This window comes from Melanotaenia boesemani, chromosome 17, assembly GCF_017639745.1.
Source record: "Melanotaenia boesemani isolate fMelBoe1 chromosome 17, fMelBoe1.pri, whole genome shotgun sequence".
Classification (NCBI taxonomy): Eukaryota; Metazoa; Chordata; class Actinopteri; order Atheriniformes; family Melanotaeniidae; genus Melanotaenia; species Melanotaenia boesemani.
Window position 1 is genome coordinate 19853065 of NC_055698.1, and position 27012 is coordinate 19880076.

The 27012-nt window shown below is 37.7% G+C and overlaps 1 protein-coding gene across 6 annotated transcripts in view; it reads left to right on the forward strand.

Annotated features, from left to right (window-relative positions):
* akap9 (A kinase (PRKA) anchor protein 9) overlaps positions 1-27012 on the forward strand; it is a 69346-nt gene that overhangs the window by 23991 nt on the left and 18343 nt on the right. For 3 of the 6 annotated variants that reach the window (XM_041967050.1, XM_041967052.1, XM_041967054.1), the window contains exons 10-27: positions 1111-1261; positions 1962-2035; positions 2122-2242; positions 2408-2505; positions 2876-2981; positions 3423-3651; positions 4995-5055; positions 5911-6258; positions 6581-6859; positions 8614-8732; positions 8877-9043; positions 10231-10445; positions 16289-16451; positions 19168-19262; positions 19957-20074; positions 21578-21616; positions 22570-22802; positions 25305-25424. In XM_041967050.1, coding sequence (XP_041822984.1) covers positions 1111-1261; positions 1962-2035; positions 2122-2242; positions 2408-2505; positions 2876-2981; positions 3423-3651; positions 4995-5055; positions 5911-6258; positions 6581-6859; positions 8614-8732; positions 8877-9043; positions 10231-10445; positions 16289-16451; positions 19168-19262; positions 19957-20074; positions 21578-21616; positions 22570-22802; positions 25305-25424 — 2736 coding nt within the window. The remainder of the gene's footprint in view (positions 1-1110; positions 1262-1961; positions 2036-2121; positions 2243-2407; positions 2506-2875; positions 2982-3422; positions 3652-4994; positions 5056-5910; positions 6259-6580; positions 6860-8613; positions 8733-8876; positions 9044-10230; positions 10446-16288; positions 16452-19167; positions 19263-19956; positions 20075-21577; positions 21617-22569; positions 22803-25304; positions 25425-27012) is intronic. The other 3 variants (XM_041967051.1, XM_041967055.1, XM_041967053.1) reach the window with 2 other exon arrangements.

Below are 27012 nucleotides of genomic sequence, written 5' to 3' on the forward strand. Positions count from 1 at the left end.
GCAGCTGCTGAACTCTATAAAACGATGCATTAATAAACCTTGGAAACCTCTTGGTTAATTGGCATGGAGAAAAAAAATCTAATTTAGCATTGTGTGCTTTGTAAATATGATTTATTTGTGTTGTTTTCAAGCTGCATTGGGAAAGCCATACTGATTATAAATGAGTTTTATAATAGACATACCTTTCTCTTGTCCACACACAAATCACATGGAAGAAAACTGTTGTTCCTTTAGTTTTCTTACATGCTGCTAAATCCCTTAAGAGCCATCAAAACATGAAATATGTTGCATCAGGTCTTGATTTGTAAAAAAATCTCTATTTTTTAAAGTGGTTTTTACATGATTCCACTACATGGAGCTATATGAAGTTTGAAGTTTTTGTAAAATTTTCTTTAGAAGGAGTTTTCTGCCTTGATTTTAAGCCTAGAATTAATTGTATTATTTATTGTTGTGTATCGTGGCGGCACCTCATAGCACAGCTGCCGTCTGTTTGTTCAGCCTGACTGTTTCTCATCTGCATGTTTTAAGCATCAACATCTGAGTAGTTGCATGTTTGAAAGGAGCCTCTTCACTGCTGTCAGATGTTTTGCAAATGGAGTGATTGTATCTTAACAAAGCATTTTTAATAGAACCTTTTAAAGATGTAGAGTACAATGTAAAACATCTAACATCAGAGGTAACAGATTCTCAATTTTGTTGTGCAACCCTAACAAATTTGTGCTAATGCATTATGTATAATTAGAGAAAGAAGCTTTACAGTGTGCGTTTCCCTCTGTTACAGACGTGATAATGGCCAAGCTCTCATCATAAACACAGATTGCTTGTACCATGGCTATAATGTATAAATAGGATTGATGGAGTTATCTTATTTAATCATTTCTCTCCTCTAATTAGTAAATGGATGAGCTATGCTGCACAATTTTATTTGTGGTAATTTATAAGTGAAATACATTTTAATACTGCTCCAGTATAATGTAGAAGTAATTGTATTTCTTACCACTGCCACCCAGAAGTAACTGATAGAAATTCTAACCATAAATGTGTATGGAAGGACATGTTTTCTTGTGGAAGAGTTCATGCTGAACAACTGATTCTTCTTCTTATGTTAAGGGTGAGTGCAAGCTGCAGATGGAGGCTCAGCGCATCAGCCTGTCTCAGATTCACGCTGCCCAGCTTGAGCTCCTGCAGGAGGAGACAAGTGCCCGTACACGCTCTCTGGAGAAGAAACTCCAGGACCAGAAAGGCCACCCAGGTGAGCCAGGTGAGCAGACATGTAGCTTGGAAAATGTCTGTTTCTGTTTTTGTGTGAAAGCTGTGATACTATGAGATGTTTTTGATCTATCATTGGCTATGTTTGAACCCACAGCAATGTTTTGATATTAACCTAATTAAGAAAAAGACTCTTGAATGAAAAAGAGACTGTCCTGTAAGTTGTAAATAAAAATTTAGGTATTTGTTATAGACTGCACTAAGACACACTCTCAATCGCAATGTTGCATCATATAAGAATTTTCTTCACATCTTACAACACACTGCTGCTTCTAAAAGGCATCATCTTGGCTCATCAACTTATTGTATTTTGAGAACACAGCTTGTTTTGGGCTCATTTTTATGAAAAGGAAACAAAGAAAAACACTTTTGGGGTGATGGAGAAACTGGAATAGGCTGTTTTGAGGAATATCAATATAATTAAGACTTTGGATGTGTGCAAACGTTGCAATAGTTCAGTGAAAAGTGAGTATGAATCATTAATTGGAGTAAGCTTTGTAACATGTAAACAGAAGTATGAATTTTGTCTTATTTTATTTGAAGTTAACAGGCAGAAAATTACTGTGCATCAGCACACATCCAGCGATGCTTGAAGCAGAATAGGATTGACATAATTTGACACATCATGCTGTTTTTTTTCTTTGTTGTTAAAGAGTATTTGTATAATGTCATGTCATTAATTATCTTCTCAGAACAACAACGGAGTGTCTTCAGATACCAGAACGCAATAGAAGCTGTGTCAGAAGAATGCAGTGAGATCATTCTGGTACCTATTACATGAAAACATATCTTTTTCTGAGCAGGTTAAAATAATATCACTGTAACATGTTAACTTATCTGTTCTGTTTTCAGTCTTTTCAGAAGATTTTTGGTGAAGAGTTTTTGGAAAGTCTTGATGCAGATAGCTCATCGCTAATTTCAGAGGAAAAACCAGCAACTAGTGAAACTACCTCCATTGTCCTGGAGGCCAGAGGTACTTTTTGTTAAGACTGCATCACAGAAGTATAAGTAATAAATCATCTTTACTCATGAAAGTCACCCTGGAAATTAGCTCTAATTTTTTTTTTTAATTATTTAGCACAAACCCATTCACATTTAGCATATTCTGATATAGTTAAAAAAAACTGTTTTCTTTTAGAGGTTTACAGAAATCTTCAGCGGTTGAAGGAAGGAATTGAGCAAGAACATCATCGACTTTCTCAGCTCCAGGCACTGCTGAGAGCTGATAGGAATAAGGTAAAAATGTACAGATCTATAGATTTTTTCTGTTCTCCAATTTCTCATTACATGTTATTATCAGGCACCACTTTGGATATGTAGTAGTACAATACTGTACGAATGTTTCGGGCCAACCCTCATCTCTTTAATTACCATAGGTTTTATCAGCAGAGAAACTCAAAAGTAGCTGATTGGTATAGTCTATTAGTAGTCTGCATGAATTTTACTGCATCATAAAATAAAGCAATATATTCAGTTTGTTGTGAACATATTGTCAATGAAAGTGATGCAGTTGCCATGTAGAAGGAGTATGGACTCAGTTTGTTTTAGGAAGAGAGAGGATCAAAGTGTAAACAGAAGAACCCTGACTAATCTTTTGGACTCCCAGATAACCGAACTGCAGATGGCCTATGATGAACTGAAGAATACCAGCGAGAAGGAAATCTCTGATTTGCGCATGCAGTCTGCCACATTAAGCCCCTCCTCAAGCAGAGGTAAATCTGGTTGCCTCTAATGAAGAGCTAAAATCAAGGTTACCAGATTACAACACACACAGATGGAGTTTGTCTTATTCTTTTTTATTTTTTGCAGATACATCTTTTAAGTTTTTGCAAACTTAGGTCCCTATTTTACTGCTATAATACATATTTCGTGTCACACACTTTAAACTGCTATGTTGCGTAATAACCTTTGGAGTTTCTTGTTTGAACACTAAAATAAACCTGTTTGTTGTTTCCTGCCACTGTTACTTAAATAAGATTTTTACTCACAGCATACTTGCACACTTAAAAATGTCTATACGTTTGCATAAATGGATACAATCTTTTACATCTGCAGCATCTTCCCAGAACAAAGGATAAACTTTCATCCTATTGATTTTTTTCTCAGATGTCATTCTGCTCAGCATTTTTAGTTTTAATCCCTGTATTTGTTAGATCTGGAGGAGCTTTCTGGTGCATCTGCGCCCCCTTTGATGGAGCTACAGAAGCTGAAGGCAGAGGCTCAAGAGAAGCAGCGGCAGTTGGAGAAAAGTCACAGGCAAGAGATGGAGCGTCTCCGAGCTCACTACCAGCAGCAGGCCACTGAGACAGAGGAGCGATACGCTACTGAGCTCTTCATGCTGCAACAGCGCCTGCAGGAGGTTACAGGCGCTGAGACCTACAGGTGACGCACATTCTCAATATTTCTGTTCATTCCTGAACGATTTTGGTTTTGTATGAATTCAGCTTTGTTTTTTTCTGGCAGAACCCTAGGAGAGGAATACTTTTAAAGTCTTTTAGAATTATACATTTATTTAACATTTGTAAGCTTTTAGTATTGCTGCATTCATTTCACCAACTGTGGTTTCATAAACATTTAGCATTCAACATCCGAGGTGCTTCTTTTACTGGTTGTACTGAATTGACTGACACTGTGTGTGTTGGGAGAATAGTCTGAGCTGACTTAGATACGTGATTGACTGTAATAAAAATAACTTCAGAGGCTGGTGTGCACATCCCTTGCACTGCAGCACATGGCAGCTACCTGACCCAGTTCAGGTGATAAAGCTTTAATGAAATATTCACTAGTGCTATTCGTGCCTTTTGTTAGCACACTAACCTGTAAAAGTAGCTCTTCAGCCTCTCCAGATGGCTTCCTAATAAGAGTGGGGCCCAAAAATGGTGTGGTGAAAACAGTATGGATGAGACCCATTAGACAAAAATACTTAAACTTATTTAATACTTGTTTTAGTTAAGTGTCAGGGCACACAGGAACTTTTGCATGATTCTGTGTGGATACATGTGTTAAATGAATGGAAAACCCAATATTCATGCTTTAGAAAATATATTTCCTCATTTTAAGTTGGAGAGCAATGCCTAATAAACACTGAGGTGTTTATTCTGGTTGAGATTTGATGCTAGAAGGCATTCAGAAAGGTAATTCAGGTAAACATTTATGACCATGGCACAATGAGCCATGCTGGCAGGCATTTCGCTTTGTATTTTGTCCTGTTGGATAAGATTTAATTTTGGTTAATGTTACAAGTTAATATCAAGAGCTGAAAGAACAAACTTAATGATCCTTTGTAATAAAATGACTCCTCAACTTCTCAGAGTATCCTGTCAGTTTTTGATTCATGTTCAAACTCAAACCCCAAACCTTGATTTTTATTTGCTGCTGTCTGAATTAAAACAGTGAATGTATTTTAATTTTGGTCATGGTCAAACAATAAAACGCAAGATGAGACTTTGCTCCCAAGGAAATTATTATATCTCGTTGTTCATTGTGTTCAGACAAATGATAAACAAGTTAATGAAGTAAATAATCAAAAACAATGAATGGATAATTAGCATAATAAGATGCAACCCTGCTTGTGACATCAGTACAGTTTTTTCTTTATTTTTAGTCATTTTAATATTGTCTTATAAAGTTGTATCTATTTACATAATCTTAAAAAAATAGAGTAAAGTTTTAATTCCGATTTAGTTTGAGGACAACTAATGCTGTTGTTGTGTCTTGTCTTTTAGCCTGTCCAGTGCTCCAGAGTCCAGCTCTGAGAGGATGGAGGAGCACAGAGAGGAGCTAAAGGTTTGGCTGCCACATTTTACAGTCCTATAAGTCTTCTGTGTCACATGCATCATACCCTACTATGAGCTGAAACGTGCACATGCATTAAGATGCTTTGACAGTAAGGGTGGATGGGTGGGTGCGGTTGCAGCCTTTAGGCTAAAACGTGGCCTAAATCCCCTGCCTACTGAAACTCCAGGGCAGCATCATAAGTGGACCTATATCTCACGATTAAAAGGATTGGACGTTACATAACACTGTTTTAACCAAGCGGACATACTTTAGTCTTGGTGGCTGCATGAAAGGAGGATTCTGTCTTGCGTGAATGAACTGCGCTCCATTTAAGCTGTCTCTCACACTCGTTTTTCTAACTTCTATCCCCTCTTTCCCAGTTTCACTCCACCCCAAGCTTAAAACTCCACAGCTCATTTTTTGAGCCTCTCGCATCCACTGGCAGTGATCAGAGGAGGACAGAAGAGTAGAGGATTGGCAGATTTTTTACATATATGTTTTGATTTGGATTGTTGAGCTTGAAGCAAGTATCATTAAAATGATTGATGAGGAAATGGGAATGACAGGCGTTTACAAAGACAGACTGGTACTGGGTTAGTTGAAAATGTTGCTGAAATGTGATACAAGACACTTGGGTATGTTCTTGTCGCTGAGAGGAGGTAAGAACAAAACTGTATATTTATCTGTTGTGAAGGAGTAGGTGGAGTTTGGCTCCAATGAAGAAGATCTATTTATTTCAGGAACAGGACCCATTTTTCTCTATATGTTGACATTCTGCTTCACTTTTATACACATCAGCTGCTGTTATTCAGCATATTACTTTTGTTAACTTGTACTTTTCTGCTTTTATTACACTCTAATCAGGACCTGAGTGAGAAGGAGGCGTCAGAGGGAGGCGAAGAGTCACGCAGGTCTGCCAGGTCTTCTGGCCTGACAGCACAGCTGCAGGCACTGAGGAAAGCTCTCTACCAAAAGTACGTCCAAGAAGTGGCTGCTCTCAAAGAGCAGCACAGTAATGAGCTGAGGAGACTGAGGGAAGAAAAGGAGCTGGAGTGCGAAAGACAGGAACAACGGGAAAACAGAGGGGAGAGAGAGCAGGATCTCAACGGATTTGTTGGCACTGGAAGGTCCACTGAGAGCCTCAGGGCAGCTGGGCAGATCCTTGTGGAGGAGAAGCAACACCGTGAGAGAGTGGAGTTGGAAGTGGCCAAGGTATGTGGCTGTGTATGTCTAAAAAGCAGTTATATATATAAAAAAAAAAACAGCTGAAATATAAGTATATTTTTCTTAGTCTTGCATGACCAGATTCTGAGTTATAGACTGTAAGAGGGAGAAGACAACACATATAAAGATCTTTATTTGGTTTCTGAGGAACTGCTCTTTCAGTGAACAAACACTGAATGAACGGAGGCTCACAAACGGAGAAGTGGAACCACATATAGTGAAGATGTGATCCTCACTCTTTAATTTCCATTGTATCTTTCATCAAACAGAATCCTTATGAAAATGTCTTTGGCTCTCTGTTTTCTGGCAGGCCATAGTTCAGATGTCCGTGGAATTTGCACAGCAGACCGAGCTGGCTCGAATCACCAAACGTGCCTGCCAGACGAGCACTTCCATGCAGACTCAGTGGGATGAGGACGAGGCAGAGGACAGAGATACTGAGGAGCAGACTCCAAGGGCTTCCCCCACTGCAGGCGCCTGGCTGGAGGACATGGAGAGAGACAGACTAGAAAGGGAGTTACAGGAGAAGAATGCTGAGATTAGAAAGTTGAAGGAAGAGCTGCAGAAAACTGAATCAGGACCTGAGCAGGTCAGTGTTTCTTTCTGAGCTGTCATACCTGAGCTGTTGCTTCACGCTCGACTTTCAGCTACATGCACAAATTCATTATTTCTGCCCAACAGAAGTAATTGCTGCTGTCATTAATTTTTAGATACAGTGTCGCAATGCAGGCATGCATTAACTGGATCAGATTAACTAAGATTGATGTCTTTTACTCATTAATTGTGAATTGATTTGAATTTACATATTTGTTTAATACAGTACCTCTTTAATAATGTGGCTCACATACTTTCATGTTAACTTTTTGAGCCATGCTCTCTCTGCAAGCTGATCTACAGATGGATGTAATTTAGGACTAACAATGCACATACCTCTGAGAAAGATGATGCTCATCCCCTTATTGTGGTCTACTTTTCACTTTACACTGAACTTCTGACCATCATTTTACTTGCAAAATGTATTTACTGTCATGGTTTAGCTGATCTTTGAATAATCACGACTGGTTTGTCAGTGTCATGGGAATTGCTTGTTTATCCATTTATATAAAAAATTAATATTTTAAAATGTCTCCCCCCCCCCCCCCATTTCATCATCATCTGCTCTGCATGCCTTAGCTTTCTTGTGTGTATTACTTTTTTCTTCCAAACATTTCCTCCTTTGAAGAGCTAAGCCTGCTTAGTTTTCACAAACCATTTATTGCATCATTAAGCTTAGACTGCATGAGAGCCATGGCTGTCACTTTCAGTGTTCTTTGTGAGATGAGATATTTTTCCAGTATCACTAATAACTTCATTTTGAAAAAGCAGTCCAGCAAGTTTTAATTAGTTGTAATGATGACAAAAGCATCTCTGTTCCTTGTTCCTTTCTTCCATGACTCTTAACTCAAATGTTTTTTGTTTCTGAGCCTTCATAAACAGCTTTAGACCAGATAGATTAAGATGTATTTAGTGGAACTGGGGGAAAAAGGCCTGTAGATGAAGGAGTTTTTGTGTGAAATTGGCAGTATAAAGCTTTTAGTTTCATAGGACTACAATGTGCCATTGGATGTATTTTAAGATGGAACATGTAGGGTTTTAGTCTAAGGCTACCTAATATAACCTGTTTATCCAGTTTTATAAAGGTTAAATGTTGTGTAAGGTAATCAACATGTTAAGCTATTGGTTACAAAATGTTAAAAGCATACAGTCATATAAATGAAGATAAACTTAAACATCCTTATATGAATTTTTACAAAAAATCAGTTTTAACAAAAGCTTTTTAATTATGTCTAAAAATCCATTACTGTTTTACTGGTGTTATACTAAATAATTTATATAATTGACCACAAAGGAAGATTATAAAATGGAGAGATGCAGTATTTGTGGGGGGAAGATGGAAAAAAAAAAGTATTTGATTTAGACTTGTGCAGTTTAAGCACAGTTTATTAGAGCGTTTTGTTGCAGGGATAAAGTTTATTTTTATTACATTGTTTCCAGCAGATGGCGCCACCTACCACGCTTGTCTCTGCCTCAGGTGCACCTGTTGCCATAGCAGCACAAAGATACTACTGTTTCTCACAGCTCCAGTGGAGTTAAAGTGTGTCTTTGTGTTTGTGTGTGTATGCGTGCTTGTGAAGGGGCAGTGTTTCTGTGTACACTCATGTGCCTTATTTGAATTCACTTTTACTAATGCTTATGCACACAGCCAAGCTGCCCAACGTTGTTGAGCTTTCAGAAGTGTGTTGATTTAGCTGAAACTTTGCAATGACAGGGCTGCTGTCTGTTTTCTCTCTGCTGCCTGTTCAGGCCTTAAAGACGAGCGATAATGGCGAGGGACAAGTTGAGAAAGGGGGCACTACACATGCTGGAGGACTGAGAAGGGCATTGCAGGATGATGGAGAGTCTTTTGATAAAGATGCTGAAAGGTACCACTTTACACATATTTTTTATTTATAATGAGATCAGTTATGCCGGCATTTCCTGTGTATGGCATTTGTTGTTTGAGTAACAATTCAGATACTATTCTGCAGAGTTCTTGGAACAAGCTATATATCTTCTCTTGTTTTTAGAAATCTGCTGCGTAAAGCCAACAAGAAGCTTAGCCAGGTGCTGGTGGACGTCCTGAAGACCACAGCAGCCGCAGAGGAAACCATGGGCCTCCACATGCAAAGTTTACATGAAGCTTCTAGTGACGTGCAAAGACTTAACACAGAACAGATCAAACCATATTCTGCAGGCAAGTATCTAATTAGAAATAATTTGAGTTAATGTTGTAAGAGAAGGAGGTTCAGAAGTACAACTGCTCCTACTAAAACATATTGTAGTTAGCTGTAGGTTTGAGCTGAACTTTAGCAAAGGATAAAGAAGAAAAATTGAAAACTGAACTGAAAATATTGACATACATTTTACACAAGAGTTGCTGAACTGTCATAAACAGAGCCATTGTCAGAGTGGCAAGTTTATTTTATGACTTTTATCTGTTCAAATTGCTGTTCTTCTCTTAAATCTGGATACAAAAATGTTTGGAGAATGAGTAAAATAACTTCAGCTGTGTTTTCAGACAAATGTTTACGCTCAACTCTGTCCATCATGTTGCTCATAAATGTGACCAAATTTCCAAATGCTCTGTTGCTAATATAATCTTACAGCTCTAAGGATGGTTATAGCCAGAAGTTAGAAGTCATTCTATTGTCTCCATTTAAAAACTGCAGTTATAACTGTACTGTTATCAAAGCTGCATGTGATTCTGTAGTTCATTAATTTAGAAAACATCTTCTGCTTTTGCTAACAACAGAATCACTGGTAATTGCATTTGTAATCCTTATAATTGTGCAAATGCAATGGTTGTTCTAAATCCCACTTAAAAACTTCAAAGTTTACCTCTTTATATCCTTCACATCAGCTATAATTCTGTCATACTGTTTACCTTTTTTAATGAACTCTTAATCCATCTGAACTTCGGATCCACACTGCCCACTATCATGATATCCTCTAAAAGATCTTAAGTCAATTTAATGACTGTATGTCAATTACGTGACCTACCATCTATCTTAAGGCACTTATCTGAGTGTGCTGTACACATTTGAACCAGATGGCCTCTGCATCTTTGCCCTTATAACAGGTGTATATTTAGCACTACTTAGCGCCTGTTCTGCCACGAATTTAAGCTAGATGTCAACATAGTTTAATGACTTTTTTTTTTCTTTGAGATCCTGAGATGGCTGTGTTTAGCTGAATGTTAGGCTTTTCAAGTGGCTTTTTATATTTTACATGTTGCTTCTCTTTTTTGGTATCTTGGTTTATTATCCTTATATTAGAAATGAATGTCTGTTATCATCACAAGAAATCTTTAAGAGACAGACAACCTAATTAAGTGAACTTGAAATATGTAGATGTTAAAATAAACCCGACATTTTTTTGCAGAGAGTTGCCAGGGCAGCAAAATCGGTGTAGATGACCTGCGTTACTGGTCGGAGGAAGCAAATGAAGGTCTGGAGGTGTCCCAGGAGATGATGGACAGCCTGCTGCTCGGAGCAGGGCCACAGCTCGAGAACGAGGGATATTTAATGGGTATCAGCAGCCGACTTCAGACAGCTTTGGAGAAAATGTTGATGGCCATCACGGACACTACTAACCAGGTAAAAACCAAACATTGCTAGCATTATAATATATATTTTTCTTTACATAATTGGCAGGCTAACCTGCCTAATTTCCTTGCATTAATTCATAAGGTGCTTTATCATAGACAGTTGTCCTGTCCTCAACAACCAATGAAGATATTACTAAAGCAAGCGATTTTTATGTGTTGTAATTACTTTATCAAGTTTAGACATCAGTCTAATTGCGAATTTAATTGCTGTACACCAGCAGATCTCATCTAGCTTGAAGGATCTGGAGAAGAATTGAGCTTATGTCCTAGTGGCTAGATGTGCCAAAACCTTCTAACACATAGCCCAGAGACTTGCCTTTTGCATTTTCTGCAAAAAGGAGGCTGTGCATAGTCATAACAATGTTCAGGTTTTTTTTTGTTGTTTTTTTTTGTTTGTTTGTTGTTTGTTTCATAAATGTGATATAGGTTTAGGTGGAAGATGTCACCTTGATCAAATAATACAAACCTTCAAAAAATCTATTTTAATTCAAAATGGGAACAAAAGCAAACGGTATAGTATGTGACTGGGAGGAAAGAAACTGGTCCTTAAATCTGCTGCTTGGCAGAGGACACTTCTGTGTTGCTTGGCAGATGGCAGCAAGGTGAAGATGCTCCATCAGGTTTTATCTCTTAGTATCATTTGGGGTCTGACATTCCCCTCATATCTCTGATGCTCGGTAGACTGGAAGTCATGTTGTTACTTGTAGTTTTATTCACCCCTACAAAGCTTTCTATGCCAATTTGTGATGTTTTCATTGTGGTTTCAGGTGTTTATCAGCTTAATTTACCAGAGGAGGGATCCGTGGTAAATGGATTCCTTCTATTGAGAGTTTTTCTTGTCAACCAAAGAGCTTGAAACTTCAATCTGCAGTGATTAATTGATACATACATTTACACTGTTTTATGCATACACATTAACGCAGTGCTGAACACATGGAAGTTTCTTACCCATTGTAAATTAGAGAAGCCAGGGCTTTAATTTGGACAACCTGCTTGATCTCTTGAGCATTACCTGCCCATGTGTGTGATAAGCATAACAAATTCTGTTATATTAATACAGAAAGACCTAAAGATTTTTTACTTTTTCCACCTCAGCTCCGCTGTCGTAGACAACATTCTTCAGCCTTGTTTAGAGCTGCATGAAAAGATTGACATTCTCAGATTTGCATGATGATTGTGAAAGTGGAGTAAACAGTAATTTTGGCACACAAACTGGAAACAAGTGGGAATGTCTTACATGTCCAAAGGTAAAATAGTCTACCTTCTTGTAGAACTAAAGTTCATGTGATTATTTAATTGATTATTTTGTTAAAATATCCTCTGAGTATGAAGCAGTTTTAGGAACCCTTTGTAAACTCAAAAAAGCTAAATGTTATAATGATCTTACTGTTTAATTTAGATTGAAAATACTTTAAGGTATAAGAAAAACTGCCCCAACACCAGACTAAACACATGATTTCTGCACGTGGACTTATTTTGATATCCAGTCCTAGTTTCTAGTCATTTGTCCTGTAAAAGTTTTTTTTTATCTGGTTGTAGTTTCAGATGAACCCACAATGATCTGTCTTGTGTTTGTGTCTTGAAGTTATAATGAACAACAAAGCCCCAGTGACACATTTAGACTTTTTCTAAACATTTAAATGTTCACTCAACACTATTAACCCTCTGTGTAGCACCTGTTCACAGAGACATAATGGGGATGAGACGGCAGAATGTGGCTGCCAACAAAGTTGTCCTTACTAGAATTCACACACAAAAGAGCTGCCTCATTCACAGCGGTTGCCTATAGATACAGGCAGTATTTACACAGAGCTTTTGTCTGGACAGGCAGCCTATCCTAGTTCATTTTCACAAAAAAACTCCACCCCCCTCAGGGTGTTCATGTAGTCCTCCCACTGTGTCCAGTGTCAACCCGCAGAGCTGGGGCCAGTTTAACTAGGCCATTGAGCGTGTTACTGTAACTGGCTGCACAACTCATCCCCCCCCTGGCTAGAATTCATGCGTTATTCACGCTGAAACAGTTAGCATCTCAGCCATCTAAAAATAGCTTTGAAGAAATTTTAGGCCAAGCATTTATATCACAGATGTGAACGAACGTTATCCTTTTGGATCCTGTTTTTAACTAAACACATTCTAATTAAAGAGCATATTCACAAAATTATATACATCTAATTTTAGATTTATTTTATTCTAGTCAAGAGGTTAAAGAGGATGGCTGAATTGGCTGGGAAAGCTTTCTTTGGAGCAGGTATACAGAAAACTTACTGCAATAGTATATAAAGATAATTATAAGCTGATTACGGGTTACAGACTTTAGATCTTTTCCAACTAGACACAGTTGATAGCACAATAAAGGCGTAATTACCAGAGCTTCTAATGGTTTCTTCAATGATTTTCCTGCTGCTATTGATCCAATGTACATTAGTCTTATCTGTAGTTGGATCATTGTGTCTTGAAGCAGCGTCATGAATGTGGATTGATGTAACAAGTTGGATCAGGAATGTTAAGTGCCTTTGCTAAGCCAGGGCTGTAAATTATTTGCCTGGAGAGTGTGTTTGCTTCTCGTTGCTCTCTGCCATTATTTGAGACAAAGAAATTTCTCGTGTGCAGTAAGGATGACGGTTGACAAGATAAACTGTAGAAGAGTCCAAGAACCTACATGTCAGATTCATTAATTATGCCTTTTAACTTCTACAAAGGGAAGAAATCTGGTTTGACAACTTTTTGAGGGGTTTGGGTGTGTGCTGTCTGTGGTTATTTGTGTGTATGGGGAGTGTGTGTGGGGAGTGTGTGTGAGCTATTTGCAAATCTACCTTGTACACTGGTACAAAGGATTGAAGCCACACCTGCTTCCCTCCCACTTTTTCTGAGCATTTTCTTGTTGTGTGCATTTAGTGTAGAAACTTGAAAAATAACCATATTTGAAAGCTAATAACTACTATGGACATTTCAAAGGTTTTAATCTTTTTTTTTTTTTTTTTTTTTTTCTCCAAAATATGTGGGCAAAGATGTAAACAAGTGGGCTATCCAACCAGTGAGTAATATTATGACTAGAGGGTGGGAGCATGCGTGGAGAGGGAATGACAGCAACCAAAGGGAAGTAAGAAGGAAAGAGTGAGTGACTTTCGATCCGAGTGCTGCTGTTTCACCCTCTGCTGACTGACACACGGACCTAACAATTAGGAAGGGCCCCTGGGAAGCTTCCATGCATGTTGCGGTTGCTATAGCGGCATACTATTGTTAATAAATCTCCAGAGAGAGAGAGCAGAGGAAAAAGAGGAGAGCATACGGGAGCAAACAAGGGGGTGTGAGCTTTACCGAGCGGCATGATATGGTTTTACTCTGAGGAAAGAAGGTCAGAGAGAACACGGAGAGCGGGCTGGAGGTCTATGAAGAGGACACGGAGAGAAGAAATGCTTACCTCTGTGTTCACATACCTCCTGTGGCCGTGTTCAGGAATGTCCTCCAGGCTGCTGGACCCAGATTTGACTTCCACCTGCTGCCGAGGATGACACTTTTTAATAGGGCTATAAGAGTTTTATTCTTTGATGGATGATTTTTTTTCTCTTAATATTCACTTCTGACTTGTTCTACCTCAGCCAGGCGGCATGTGATTGAGATGACGTAAATGTCACCTGTTTTTAAATGTTGTTTTCTTGTCCTGTGTGTGTGCCAAACCCATAGAGACTGTTGCTTGGAGCTATCCACAACATCGCTTACTGCTTCTTTTCCCGCTGGACTTTAGATTCATTTGTAGTTGCACAGCTCAGCCTGACGGATGATAGGAAATGGAAGCCCCTTTTGATGACTCTTGATAAGAAGCTCCCCTGTAAGAAAACAAGGCTAGAAGTCGTTCCTTCATTTGCCGCTTATCATGGATTCCTACCGCTCTTACTGGAACTCAAACATGCAGAATAGCACGTGGCTGGAAGGGGAGGATCGGGATGTGTACGAGGTGGAATCTCGTGTACCCCTTCCCCGACCCTTCCCACTTTGTAGCACCTTAAACGCGAAAAATGCAGTGGTGGTTCAGACACAGATCTCTCATGTCAATCACCGGACTAATGGTCACCTTCTTAAGGTCATATCCAAAATCTCCCTGCCCACTCCACCATATACAGTAAGTTTAACCCACAAATGTACAATGTTTGAATTATACTTAGAAAAAGGGTTTGTGCATCTTTAAACAGCCTGTATAGAGCATACATTGTTGATTAATATTTTATAAGTTCATCCCACAGCCTGTTTTCTGTGTTTCATGTCTATACATGCAGATGTGATGTAAGCTAAGTGTTGTTCCACGTAGGCACATACAGTAGCTGCTAAGAGGAGCAGCAGCTCTCTTGTGTCATTGGGTATGAGATCACATGACATATTCTCCACTGTAGACTCACATTACCACTTCCCAGTTCCCTCAATGCTACAATAAGACCTTTGCTCAGGGAGATATGGAAATCTATAGAAAGTAGGAAAGAGAGTGCCAGCAGTTTACTGCATAATGATGATTTTCTAGCTTTTATAGCAGGATATATGCCCTCTATCACCTGAACTGCTGGTCATAATACAAATATGATGCCCTTATCTTATTACATGGCTGCTGCATCTGTACATAATCTCATTTAGACACTAAATTTATTAAAAGCTGTATTTTTTGGTAATACTAATACACTTACAGGTCATAAACATATTTACACAGACCATGAACGATGTTGTCAAACTATTTGCCTAATTTAAATGTATCAAAAATTACAATTATAATTAAGATAAATGTGTGGAGATATTCTTTTTTTTTTTTTAAATCATTCATGTCATTTGGTATCATAACTGTTTCATTTCACATTATTAGAAATGTTTTGCCATACCCAAGGACTTGTCCTAGCCATCACTGTGTCACCTCCAAAGAAGCTGAGCAGTTTATCCGATTAAGACTTTAATAAAATGAATAGTAAAAATTTCTTCAGGAAAAGCAAAGATATTTTGACTTTTAATACGCAGCGTGGCTCACCTTCAAAACCACATCATATACACTTGTTGCTTTCTAGTATTATTGATATCACCCCTGATAATTTCTTTAAATTCAACTTTTCTACACTTTACCTGGCTTTCTGTTGAAAAAAAAAATTTAATCTCATCCCCAAACACAGTAACTCTGCTAACCTCTTCAACTTTACAAGACCGTGCACAACTCTTTTCACTAATGGACCCGTACCAGTCAAACGTTTGGACACTTCACCCCATTAATCTAACATGATTAGTTGTTTCCAAACGTTTGACTGGAACTCAGTAAACTGAGTGCTTCTTTGGGGAAAGTGCTTCATCTTTAACAGTTAACATCTTTGCCTATAACACTTAAAATCGTCTTTTTACTTCATCTCCTTAAGTATTGATGCTGTCAGTGTTGGGCTTGTTTCTGTTCTCCTGCATTAAAGATAGTTGCACAAAACAAAAATTTAAATTCAAATTTCCATATCAGTTTCCTGCATTTGATATGCCTCTTCCTACTATGTTTTATGCCTGTTGAACCTCTAATATCCAAATAATTGCATTTAATTGTGCATCTGCTGACAATAATCTTATGTCTTATAAATAGTAGGTTTGAACATGTTTTAAAGTGCCCCATGCCTTTTTTTTAAACACTTTGTTTAAGATGCAGTAAAAATTTTTCTAAAACTAATTGTGGTATAAGATTAATTGCAAGAACACAAGTCATTAATCACATTATTTTAACAACAATTTATCAGCTAAAATGTCCTGTTTGTGAAGACTGCAAAAACTAGTCACAGTTCTTCCATACTTCATATGCAACACTATTTCTTCTTAATCTCCTCTTAGCTTGAACATGCCCGGATGACCCAGACTGAGCTGATGCGGGAGTCCTTCCGACACAACCAGGAGATGAATGAGCTGCTGCAGAAGCAGGAGGAGCTGCAGGAGAGGCTTTCAGAGGAAGCACGTACCCGGGAGCAGCTGGCTCTGGAACTTCACCGCGCCGAGGGTGGGATGTTGTTGGGTTTTTTGTTGGAAAATACTCTGTGTGAACTACAATCTGTCTAATTTTCAAAAAAAGTAGGAGCAGGCTGGGTTAGACCTTAAAAAATTTGTCAGGTTTTATTTGGCACCAAGGGTTTTTAGGTCTTTTAAAGACACTCTTCACAACAGCCCCACTACAGGAAGATTTTCAGCACTCTATAAACTTATTTTAAAGTTTACTGACTGGAAATGTCGGTCTGTAAGTCTGGATGAGACCAGATACTGAAATGAGCTTCATTAAGTTGAATTAAATGATGATGGATGTGTGCATGTGTTTGGAGGAGGAGTGTTACAAGAAGCATGGCATCAGCTGTTTCAAAGGGAGAGTAAAGGAGTGTGAAACCATCTGTGGTGTAACAGCTACAAATGGTAATTACTGTGTCAGAGGGTATCTTTCCAATGAATTTCAAGATTTGGTTTTATCAGTGTGACAGTTACATTTTAAAGATCTTTACGTGGAGTTGCAGGTAATTGTGAAACAACAAACTGAAAACATTAATAGGAAGTCATCAGTCACATTTGCTTAATCATGGATCTTGTTGGTGGGCAACAAACTTGCTAGTCCACTTTTGGCAGAGGCAGCTGGTCTATAAGGGTCAGCTGTTGCAACACAGACCAAACCCAGTCCTACTACTTCTGGTTGAGTCTTCCTTCACTTTAGAAATTATCCAGCATGATACTTATTTCCTTCTTTTATTTTGGACACACTTAACAGCGGTGAGTTTATAACCACTTCTGTCTTAGATTGTCTTTTTTACTATATTGAGATCCTGTTGCAATGTTTGTGTTCAGTCATCGAGCAGAGGAGCTGCAAATATTTACTTTGATAAAATAGCTTCATGGTTTCATGCGTTATCAAAGCTGCTCCGCTGTTCAAAAAGACTAGATACTCTAGAGAACATAGCTGAAACTTAGTAAAAATAAGAAAAAAAAATCTGAATGCATTGCACACTGATGAGCTATAATCAGCTGCAAATGGAGCGTTAATAAGTCAAGTCAGGACATGGACAAAAGAAAAAATCTTGGGTTTTTTTTTGGGTGGATTTGCACCAGGACATTTGCAATAGAACGTTTGGACCCAGTTAGTTGTGAGGTTGGTATTTGTGAATTGTCCTTATTTTGCACAGATGCAGTCATCACATTGGTATCTAAAGAGTTTTAAAGTTGAGTTTTTGTTGGAAAAAAGTTTTAACAGATCCCAGTGCACTTCTAGGGAGTGCTGCTGAAATGTGGATGCAAGGGGTGCCTTCTGCAGAAGTGTTTAAGTAGGCGGAAAGTGTCAAAATAACATGTATTTCCACAGCTAAGGATTTTCCAGCAAAGTTGCATCATTTTGCTGGGGTGGAGGGGTGACTTGCTCAAATGGACAAACTCCCTACAAACCGGAAGAAGAAAATGTAATCGTGAAGAATAAAGAGCAAATTAACCTTCCCAATAAATAAATGTTCCATCAAATGAACAGGAAAGATAAATCATCACTTATCTACTAAATAATCTCCTGTCGATAAATTTGGCAGTTGTAATTGTAGCTATAATGGCGACTAGATGCTACACCCATTTTGTAAACTTCTTCTTTAAAGTCAAAGAGTCAAAGAATGCACTATTAACTGTGATACTCATTCAATTTACTTCTTCATTTACTATTAGGGAGTGTTTGAAATCCCTTAAGCCTCTATCTCTTGGACATCTACCAGAAATATATAAGATGAAACAGATCTACCTTCTTGTGTCATGTTGATAGGCCTGGTAAAACTTTTGGGTGTGGCCTTTTTAAACTGGTTTTCAATTAAACTAAGAGATAAAGTTGACTATGAAAAAAGATCCTCTTCCCTGACTTTTGGAACATATTAAATGTCAGTTTTTATGGACACAACAAGCATCAGCTTGGAGGTTTTAATCAGGTAGTGTAGCTGGAATGATTTCGTTGTACATTAAATATGATTATAGATTTAGAAGACACCTCTTAAGTTGTGGGGGGGGGGGGGGTGTTAGAGTAGACCAAGAGACATTCAATGAGAGATAACTCCTTAGACAAACTTTACTCACAACTTTGCTTAATGTTGTCTGAATGGTGGCACTTGCCTTCTGCTTGTCATAAACAGGCAGGTATGAAGCCATAAAATGTTATCACATTAGAACTGCCCACAGTTAACCAAAGCTTAAGACACAGTAAATGAATACACGTTTTCTCACCAGTCTGTCAATGTGTGCTTACCTTGTTTCCTGTATCTATGAAATGAAGGGCATCCTGGAGCATCATGCTTGCTGACCTGTGACAGAGCAGTACAGTAATGATAGAGCATTTCATTGTGTTTTTACAGCTCAGTGTCATCGTTCATGTCAAGCAAAATGGGTCAGACATTCTCATTTGTGGTGTTTTCTGAGTTTCCATGCATGTTTGTGTAGCAGAGCGTGCACATACATTATGTTTTTGGTTTTGTGTTGCTGGTTGCCTCAGATTTAGTATCCTGCTGCTAAGCAGTCATTCATCTGTATGTCTGCCTCATGTGTGACTGAAGCTAAACAAAAAAGGGCCAAAACAAATTCCTCTTAGTGCCTTTAAGAATGGTGTGAGAAAAGAAAGGAACAAACAGCATGAAAACTAAATTCTGATGTGAATATGCATGAGTTGCTTTTTCCTTCAAAACTGTATTTTTCTTGTACCGTCTGCTACTCTGCAGGTCTTATAGATGGCTACGCAGGTGAACGGACTGCGCTGGAGGAGCAGTTACGCCAGAAGGAAGAGCTCCAGCTGAGCCTTGAGCAAGAGCTGCAGGTGAACTGCAGAGAAGCAGAAAAATTATTTACTTTTTGGTGTGGCAGCAAATGACTTTACAGCATTAAAGTTAGACTTTGCTCACAATACATGAACACTTGACTAATTTATATTCTGTGAACAAATGTGCTTTGCCATGAGATGATATTGATCTACTACACACGTTATATTAATAATAGAGATCCAGGATGAAGTTTCTATTCAGGCATACAGCTGGACTGTAATATCGAATAGAGCGTGTATCTATATCTGTGTAGTTATTTTGCCCAGAGGCTGCACTTCCTATGCAAACTTAAATCGCTTTGTATATATATCAACAACATGTCGATGTTTTGCACTACTGTACTGGAAAGCATAATTAGATATGGATTGGCTGTACGGTTCGTCTCTCCTCACCACTTAAATGAATGACACGTTCCTGTCTTATAAATATCCCCACTGCAGTTTATCTCACATACAACACAGCAGCTGTTAAAGAGCACTTCTACAGTTGAGTAAAATCTACAACTAATTCAATTCAATGCTAACTGAAATACTACAAATATATTTCAGGAAAAATCTGTATTTTGGGTTTATGAAATAAATTAAAACCTAAAGAGAAGTAAAAGAAAGAAAAGTATAGTGTGTCCATGGTTGGTCTATAAGTGACAACACATATGTAAATGTCAGGCTCTGATTTAAATATTTCTTGCAGGTAACAAGTAGCCGGTTGCACGAGTTGGAGCAGGAGAGGATTCAGATGCAAGAGGAGCGTGAGCTGCTGTCACGGCAACAAGACGCAATGAGGGAGGAGGCCGGGCCACGTGAACTTCGTACGTATCACCTCAACAAGGAAAGAAAGAAAATTAAGATTTAAAATTTATTTTCTTAGTTGGTCTCACTTCTTAACACTAAACCGAAAGCATTAAGAAATTTATTAGCTCAACATGGTCTGATTACAAAGTAGTGGTTTTGTGGCCAGATGCATTTATGCCATGTAGACCAGTGGTTTTCAAACTGGGGGTCGGGACTCCCATGAGGGTCACGAGATAATTAAAAAAAATATAAAGCCCACATTTATCAAATAAATTTGAGATGTTTACATGGTCTGTCAAAATAAACCATTAAGAGATCATCTTTGAAACTAGCACCTTCATTTTTAACACATTAACTAATAAACAACGTTAGTACACATGTCATATTTTAAAATCTGAATTTGACATTTTCTCCACGAGAGAAGCTGATTTTGGGCAAGTACCTTGTCACAGCAGTAAACCGGCAAAAATAATTCTATCCTCCTCATTTATGACAATTCTGACAGTTTTCCAGCCTTACATTTACAGGATGCTGCCAGATGACCCATGTGATATATCACACAATCACTAAATTGTCACGTGGGGGTGGGGGTCGCAAACACCAATGCGTCTTATCTTGGGGGTCGTGGCTCAGAAAGTTTGAAAACCACTGATGTAGACCAATCAATTGTTTTTCTTTTTTCTTTTATTAGTAATTAGGTTTCCGTTGTAGTATAACTGTATTAAAACAAAGTCAAAAGTAAGATTATCTGTGTTAGAGTGTATGCTGTCCATTGAATTACACACAACAGCTTGAGTTGGTGTCAAACATAAACCCAGAGTCAGTTTCAGTTTCACTTGCACACAGTAGTTATTCTGTTTTGTGTACAGTATACTCACTGTATGCCCTTCTAGGATTTGCATCTGTGCTTGTTTTTAGAAAAATTGCCACACAGTAATTCCTTTAGTTGTTTTGTGGTGCTCTGATCTAATGAAGCTGCTCATTTATTTTCATTATTATTATTATTACTGTGATTATAGTGTAATTATTTTTTAATGAACGACATTTAGAAAGAATTCAGAAACAGAAAAGATTAAGGGTAAAACATTGATGAAAGTTTAATTATTTAAAGTTTTTTTTTATTATCATAATGAAACCTCTGGGCTTATCTACACTTCTTAAACCTTTGCAACTCTCAAGGGTTTTAAATTTACTGATATTTGCCTCCTAGTAACAAGAACCTTGATAACTGTATCTGCTAATTTGCACTGTATCACCCCCATATTATCAAAAAGGTATTCCTTGATCTTATTCTGTCATAAAATGGTGAGTATTCTGTATTTAAGAAAGTAAACAAGGGCTCTTAATAGAATGGTTCCTTTAATGCCATCTTCTCTACAGCTTGATGCTTCCACTGTGAAACAGTCAGAAAAGCACTTCCTTCCTGTCTCCACCTTTTTCCATTCTTTATCTGAGACTTTTCCTGTTCTTGACAAAAAGAAGAGCATGTTAAAATCTTGTGCTTTCTCATTTTCCTGTAGGCCTAGTTGAAGCTGCAATGGTTGCAGCACCTGAAGCAGGTGTGTCCACTTTGAGCATGGCTCAGTCATATCTAAATGTTCCTTAAATCGTCTTGCTGAGTGACGGTATATCTCTAACCCTAATCCAGCAACTCACCATCAAAGCTTGGAGCTTGCCTGTTATGAGCTCGCCAATTCACGCAGTGCAGTCACTAACCTTTTGCTTCAGCTTTTCGTTTTTGGTTGGTTTTTGTCCTGGTTTGTCATTTCTTAATGTCCTGGGGTCAGTGTTAGCCTTCATTTTAGCATGATAAAATTATTGGTCAGACATTTAAAAATAGTTTTTACCGCTAATCACTAGTCATCTATTCTTTTCTCAATGCTTATATGTTGTTTTTATCTGTTGATGCTGTGCTGACAGCATTTCTTTGAATGATTGGCTATTCAGATACTCCTCTCCCCTGCCTGTAAAAGCTTTTTGGGCATGGATTTTGCAATGCCTGGACTGTCTATGTGTCTGATTTGTCATATGCACTCTATCACCCTGTTACCTTTGCACTAATCCTGCCGGGTCTGATCCTGGGTAAAGTGGTGAGGGTTCTTCACTGGTGGCAGCAGACGGGGCAAAGAGACAATGTGATGGGGAATCATGTTCGGGAACATAATATGTTTGGAAATTGACTGAGATGATGGAAGAGTCTGATGTTGGTTACATATAATTTTTAAAAGTCTTGGATAAGTGACTTATGTTCATTTGCAAGATTTGCAAGTAAAAATAGATTTGTGCTGATGTGAAATGATTGCATTTCATAATATGTATGATCATTATGGCAAAAAGCAAAAGCTGCATTAAATCTGATCACATGGTGCAAGACTTCAGACCCTTCAATCCTATCTCAGCATCTTGTTCTCATTACCAGAATCAACCCAGCACTCACTAACTAAAATTAGCCACCTTTAGTTAGCGGGCATTGTCACCTGACATTCCCTCCTTTCTCTGTCATGTCATGTAGACCTGCTGGAGGAGACAGAGAAGCTGATGAAGGAGAAGGTGGATGTCCAACGGCAGGCAGAGAAAGAGAACACTGACCTCTTGAAGCAGATTAAGCTGCTGGAGGCAGAGCTGGAGGAGCAGGTCAATAAGGTGATTGAGCTGGAGCATGCTCAGACAACAGAAAGTGGAGACCTCCGACAGCAGGTTCAAGCCCTGGAAAAACAGCTGGAGAAAAACAGAAAGTTTCTTGATGTAAGTGACTAAGAAAGTTAAAGAAACCTTATAGTCCTATTAGAAATCTTTTTTGTTGCTTTATTTTGGCTTTTTGTATAATGAACCGACTATTTCTGTGGACTAAGTGAGAGAAAACAAAGTTGAAGGTGTCTCCTCGACCATATTGGACTGTTTTTTTTAAATTTTACAGATTAATATATTTCTAATGGCAGGCTACACAAGTTTGAGCCTTAACCCTGATTAAACCCTCCTCAGTCTCCAAAATGTGGCAGAGAAATCTCACTTGGTCCTGATTTTGGCCAATAATATCTGGCAATGTGAGGAATTCACAACGTTATGCCTCTCAAACAGCTTTCATGTCACATCATATTAAATTTTCATGAGGTACAGTTTAGATGTTTTTAATCTCCGAGGACCAAGTAGAGCAGTTGCTCGGCAACAATAAACAAGCATATTGACCCTTAAAGCTAATATTACTGACACATGATCAATATTTACAACTAAAACTAAATCTCGCCTTCACTTCTTTCTATAGAACAAACAGCACATGTTAACATTTGACCAACCTTTTTCTAATGCAGATTTAATCATCTTTTTTCCTCAGTGCAAAGTATTTCCAACATTACGACATAAGGTCGTAATAAAAAAATAAAAAAAAATTAGAAAATGATCTAATAATATAATAATGTAGTAATATAATAAAGTAATCTGAGTAGTAATTATAAAGGAAATTATGCTCCCAATCAGTAATGGTCTGAGCTGCAGCAGAATGACACAAATCAAACTAATCAAAATAATTATTTTTCAAACCATCTTGCTTGGGCAGTTTCTTTTTTATTTCTTCTTCTTTTTTAAATGTAGCCTGTTTTTGTGAGACAGAAGGTGATTTTATTAGCTGACCCCCCCCCCAAAAAAAACAGTAACAACAAAGAAATCCCTCACCATTAATTAAAACTGGAATGCTCAAAACAGGAATAAAATTTAAGGCAGAATATATGAAGGTAGTGCTATAAACAGGTTTGGGCTGAGACTTGACTGTCTAAACCCATTTAAATGTTTTGATGACATGTTGGCAGGACCTCTGCCCATGTTTGGCTGATAGTATAACGAGGTGTGTTCCCATCATTATATAACTAGGCCACTCGGCCCTGAGTCTGTATTTTATTGTTTTAAAGTGGACTGAAGGCAGATTCTTTCTATTGTGTGCTGCCGAAGTTGGTTACGCCATGATATGGAGTTGGCTTACTTGTTAACATGCATGTTCTAGTAATTTCATTTTCAGGTCATCTAAAGCAGAATATTTATATTTGAAATTATGTTAATGCTTGGGAAGTCAAATGATTAAAAATTTTAGTCAGATTAATCACAGCTTACAAATTAATTAATCATGATTAACCAATCTTGACTATGCCTGAATTGTTGTATATTTTTACTGTATTAAATCAACAGAAAGAGCCAGCCGATTCTTATAATTATTTAATGCTAACTGACCTTTACTTGGGTAAACATCAGATGTCCAAAGGTCAGTAAATGCAGCATGTAATGTACTTCTATATGTTGTTCTGCATCATCTCTACCATGTTCTTGATAATAATGTGGAATTCATCCATCATCTCACCAACCGTCTACATGGACGACTGAAATTTAACGGTCAATACTGATGAAGAAACTGATAAAACTGATGATCTGGATAAAACAAATTTTGGCTTTATCATTGAAGTGTAAGTGTTTGTGCAGCAGTGATAAAAGTCCTACAGTGGCATCACCCAAACTAAACAATTGTGTGTGTGTATATATATATATATATATATATATATATATATATAAAGCAACAAGAAAGACAGTACTACCGACAGAAAAGCTGATCAACTGATCACTGACGCTTGTCATGAACATGGGTGGGTGTTAAAACACCGTCATCATCCACGGGCGCAATGCCCATGCAATGTTCTTTTTTATTCTGGAGTTCATACAAAAAGCTAACCGGCTCAAACACCTCCATGTTTCATCGTCATTAACAGAGAAATGATGGATATATTGGGCTTGTCAAGCGCATGCATTAATTGTGTCAAAAATATTAACGCAATCAATTATATAAAATTAGTTACCGCCGTTAATGCATTATTTTTGACAGCCTTAGTTACGGTAATACACAATGATTATATGATTAAATGCATATGAGTAAAAAGGAAGTGGAATGTCCTTCCTGTTGCACATTTACATTATTGTAAATTATTTTCATCGAGGTAAACACATGTGACAGCGCAGTATTTAGCATCATAGATAATCAAACAGCAACGTATTTACACAAAATTCAATTCTATCAGAGCCTCTGACCTTTAAAATGATTTTATATTAAACTTTATTTCCTCTAGAAGATTTTACTTTCTTTAATCAAGAAGATTCAAAAAGGCATTTCCGAAAATCCAAATTTGTTTAATGTTAGATATTCAGTATTTTGCTGATGAACTCCTTTATCGACTCTCTATTTATCAGCCCTCCTTTTGTTTTGGTGTCCAGGAGCAAGCTGTGGACAGAGAACATGAGAGGGACTTCTTCCAGCAGGAGATCCAGAAACTGGAGCAGCAGCTGAGGAGTCCACAGAAGCTTCAGATCGGCTCTGAGCAAAGAAACCGAGAGGTAACAGGAGAAAGCCGCCTGCTCTGTCTGAGTCCAGGTTGTGAGAAATAATCCGGTTTTTCTGATTGTTACGCTGTTATGGTTGCAGTGCAGGTTTCAGAGTCACACAGCAGAACAATGGAAGTGGTAGAATTACCTGTGCTGCCCAGAAAATGATACTGCGTAGTTAATCACACAGGTGAATAAAAGAGGAAGTCTGACTTTGTAAGTTGTGAGACAGTTGATTTCATTTTCGCAGTTATCGAAAGCAAAACTCGGAGATGGTGATTTTTTTCTTTTAGTTGTTAATCTATTGAAGCGTTGAGGTTTTTGCACAAATGCCAAACTTTTAATGGGTTTTTCTGACATGCATGCTCAGCTACATGATGTTTTAAAAGGCATCATCAGCTGTTGACGAGCTGACTTCAGACAACAACTACATAAAATATGAGATGAATTGTGACATGTTTCAGATTATTTCTAGCCTTACTGGATATTTTAGCTTTACTAGTTAGTCTCCTTGCTCTCATCAGCCTTTGTTTTAGTTTAAACAGACAGCTGTTTCCATTAATAATAATTTTTAAAAAAAGCAGACCTCAGATCAACATATACTCTTAACACTGCTCGCACAGCACCAAGCGGCAGACAAGTAAACTGAGCAACTATATTGTGGAAACTAGAGATATTTTATTAGAAACTGTTATAGATGAAAGCATACTCATTAGTACAATAAATACCTCATTATTACATGTTTTCCAGTCTTCCAGCGATTGTCATACTAATTTTTTATGGTTTTTAAAAGTCAGTTCTGTACTGATTGCTTGTTCTTTTGCCCCCAAATGGTGAAGATTGTCATTTTGGCTGCTTTCACAGTTGTGTCAGAGCACTGAAGAACATGACGTGCCAGACAGGATTTGTGCTTTATTGTTATAATATTCAGTTATAAATAATTTCAGAAATTTGGTCCTGCTATGAATTATTGATAAAACTTTAATGTATCCAGTTTATTTAGGGATAATGATGATTTATTAGGTAGTGATAAAACAACAGAACAGCAAAATGTTTGTTTTCGGGCATCTTTCATATTCATTCATTACACCATTAACAGATGTCAGATTTCTCCTTACTGCTTTTATATCTTCTGCTTCTGTTTGACCTCTGAAGGATATTTGTCTTTTCTTGTCATTTTCCGTCATCGTCTGGCCTTCGGCTTAATCTGAGCAAGGAGAATTGTAATTTAGGTCATTGCTGTTGTCAAGGAAGTTCAGCTTAGTTTAGGTGTTGATTATGTCAACAAACCAATACATTAGATTATTGTACATTACTTTCTAATTTGGCTGTAAATAATTATTACATTATTTCTAATAAAGACATTAAAATGCTACATTCAGGTAACTGTCCTATATGTGCAGTAATGTAAAAAGAAACCTTTTTTTTTCTATTCTGTCCCTCACTGCATTTTCCTGCCTCTCTTAATCCTTCATAGATAGTTGCTGATGTTTCTCATTTTGCTGCTGACTTATAGTTTGTAAACTAAATTATCTGCAATGAACAAAGCAACCAATTTAAGTTGGTTAAATGTATGCTAGCAGCTTTGACTGGTGCTGTA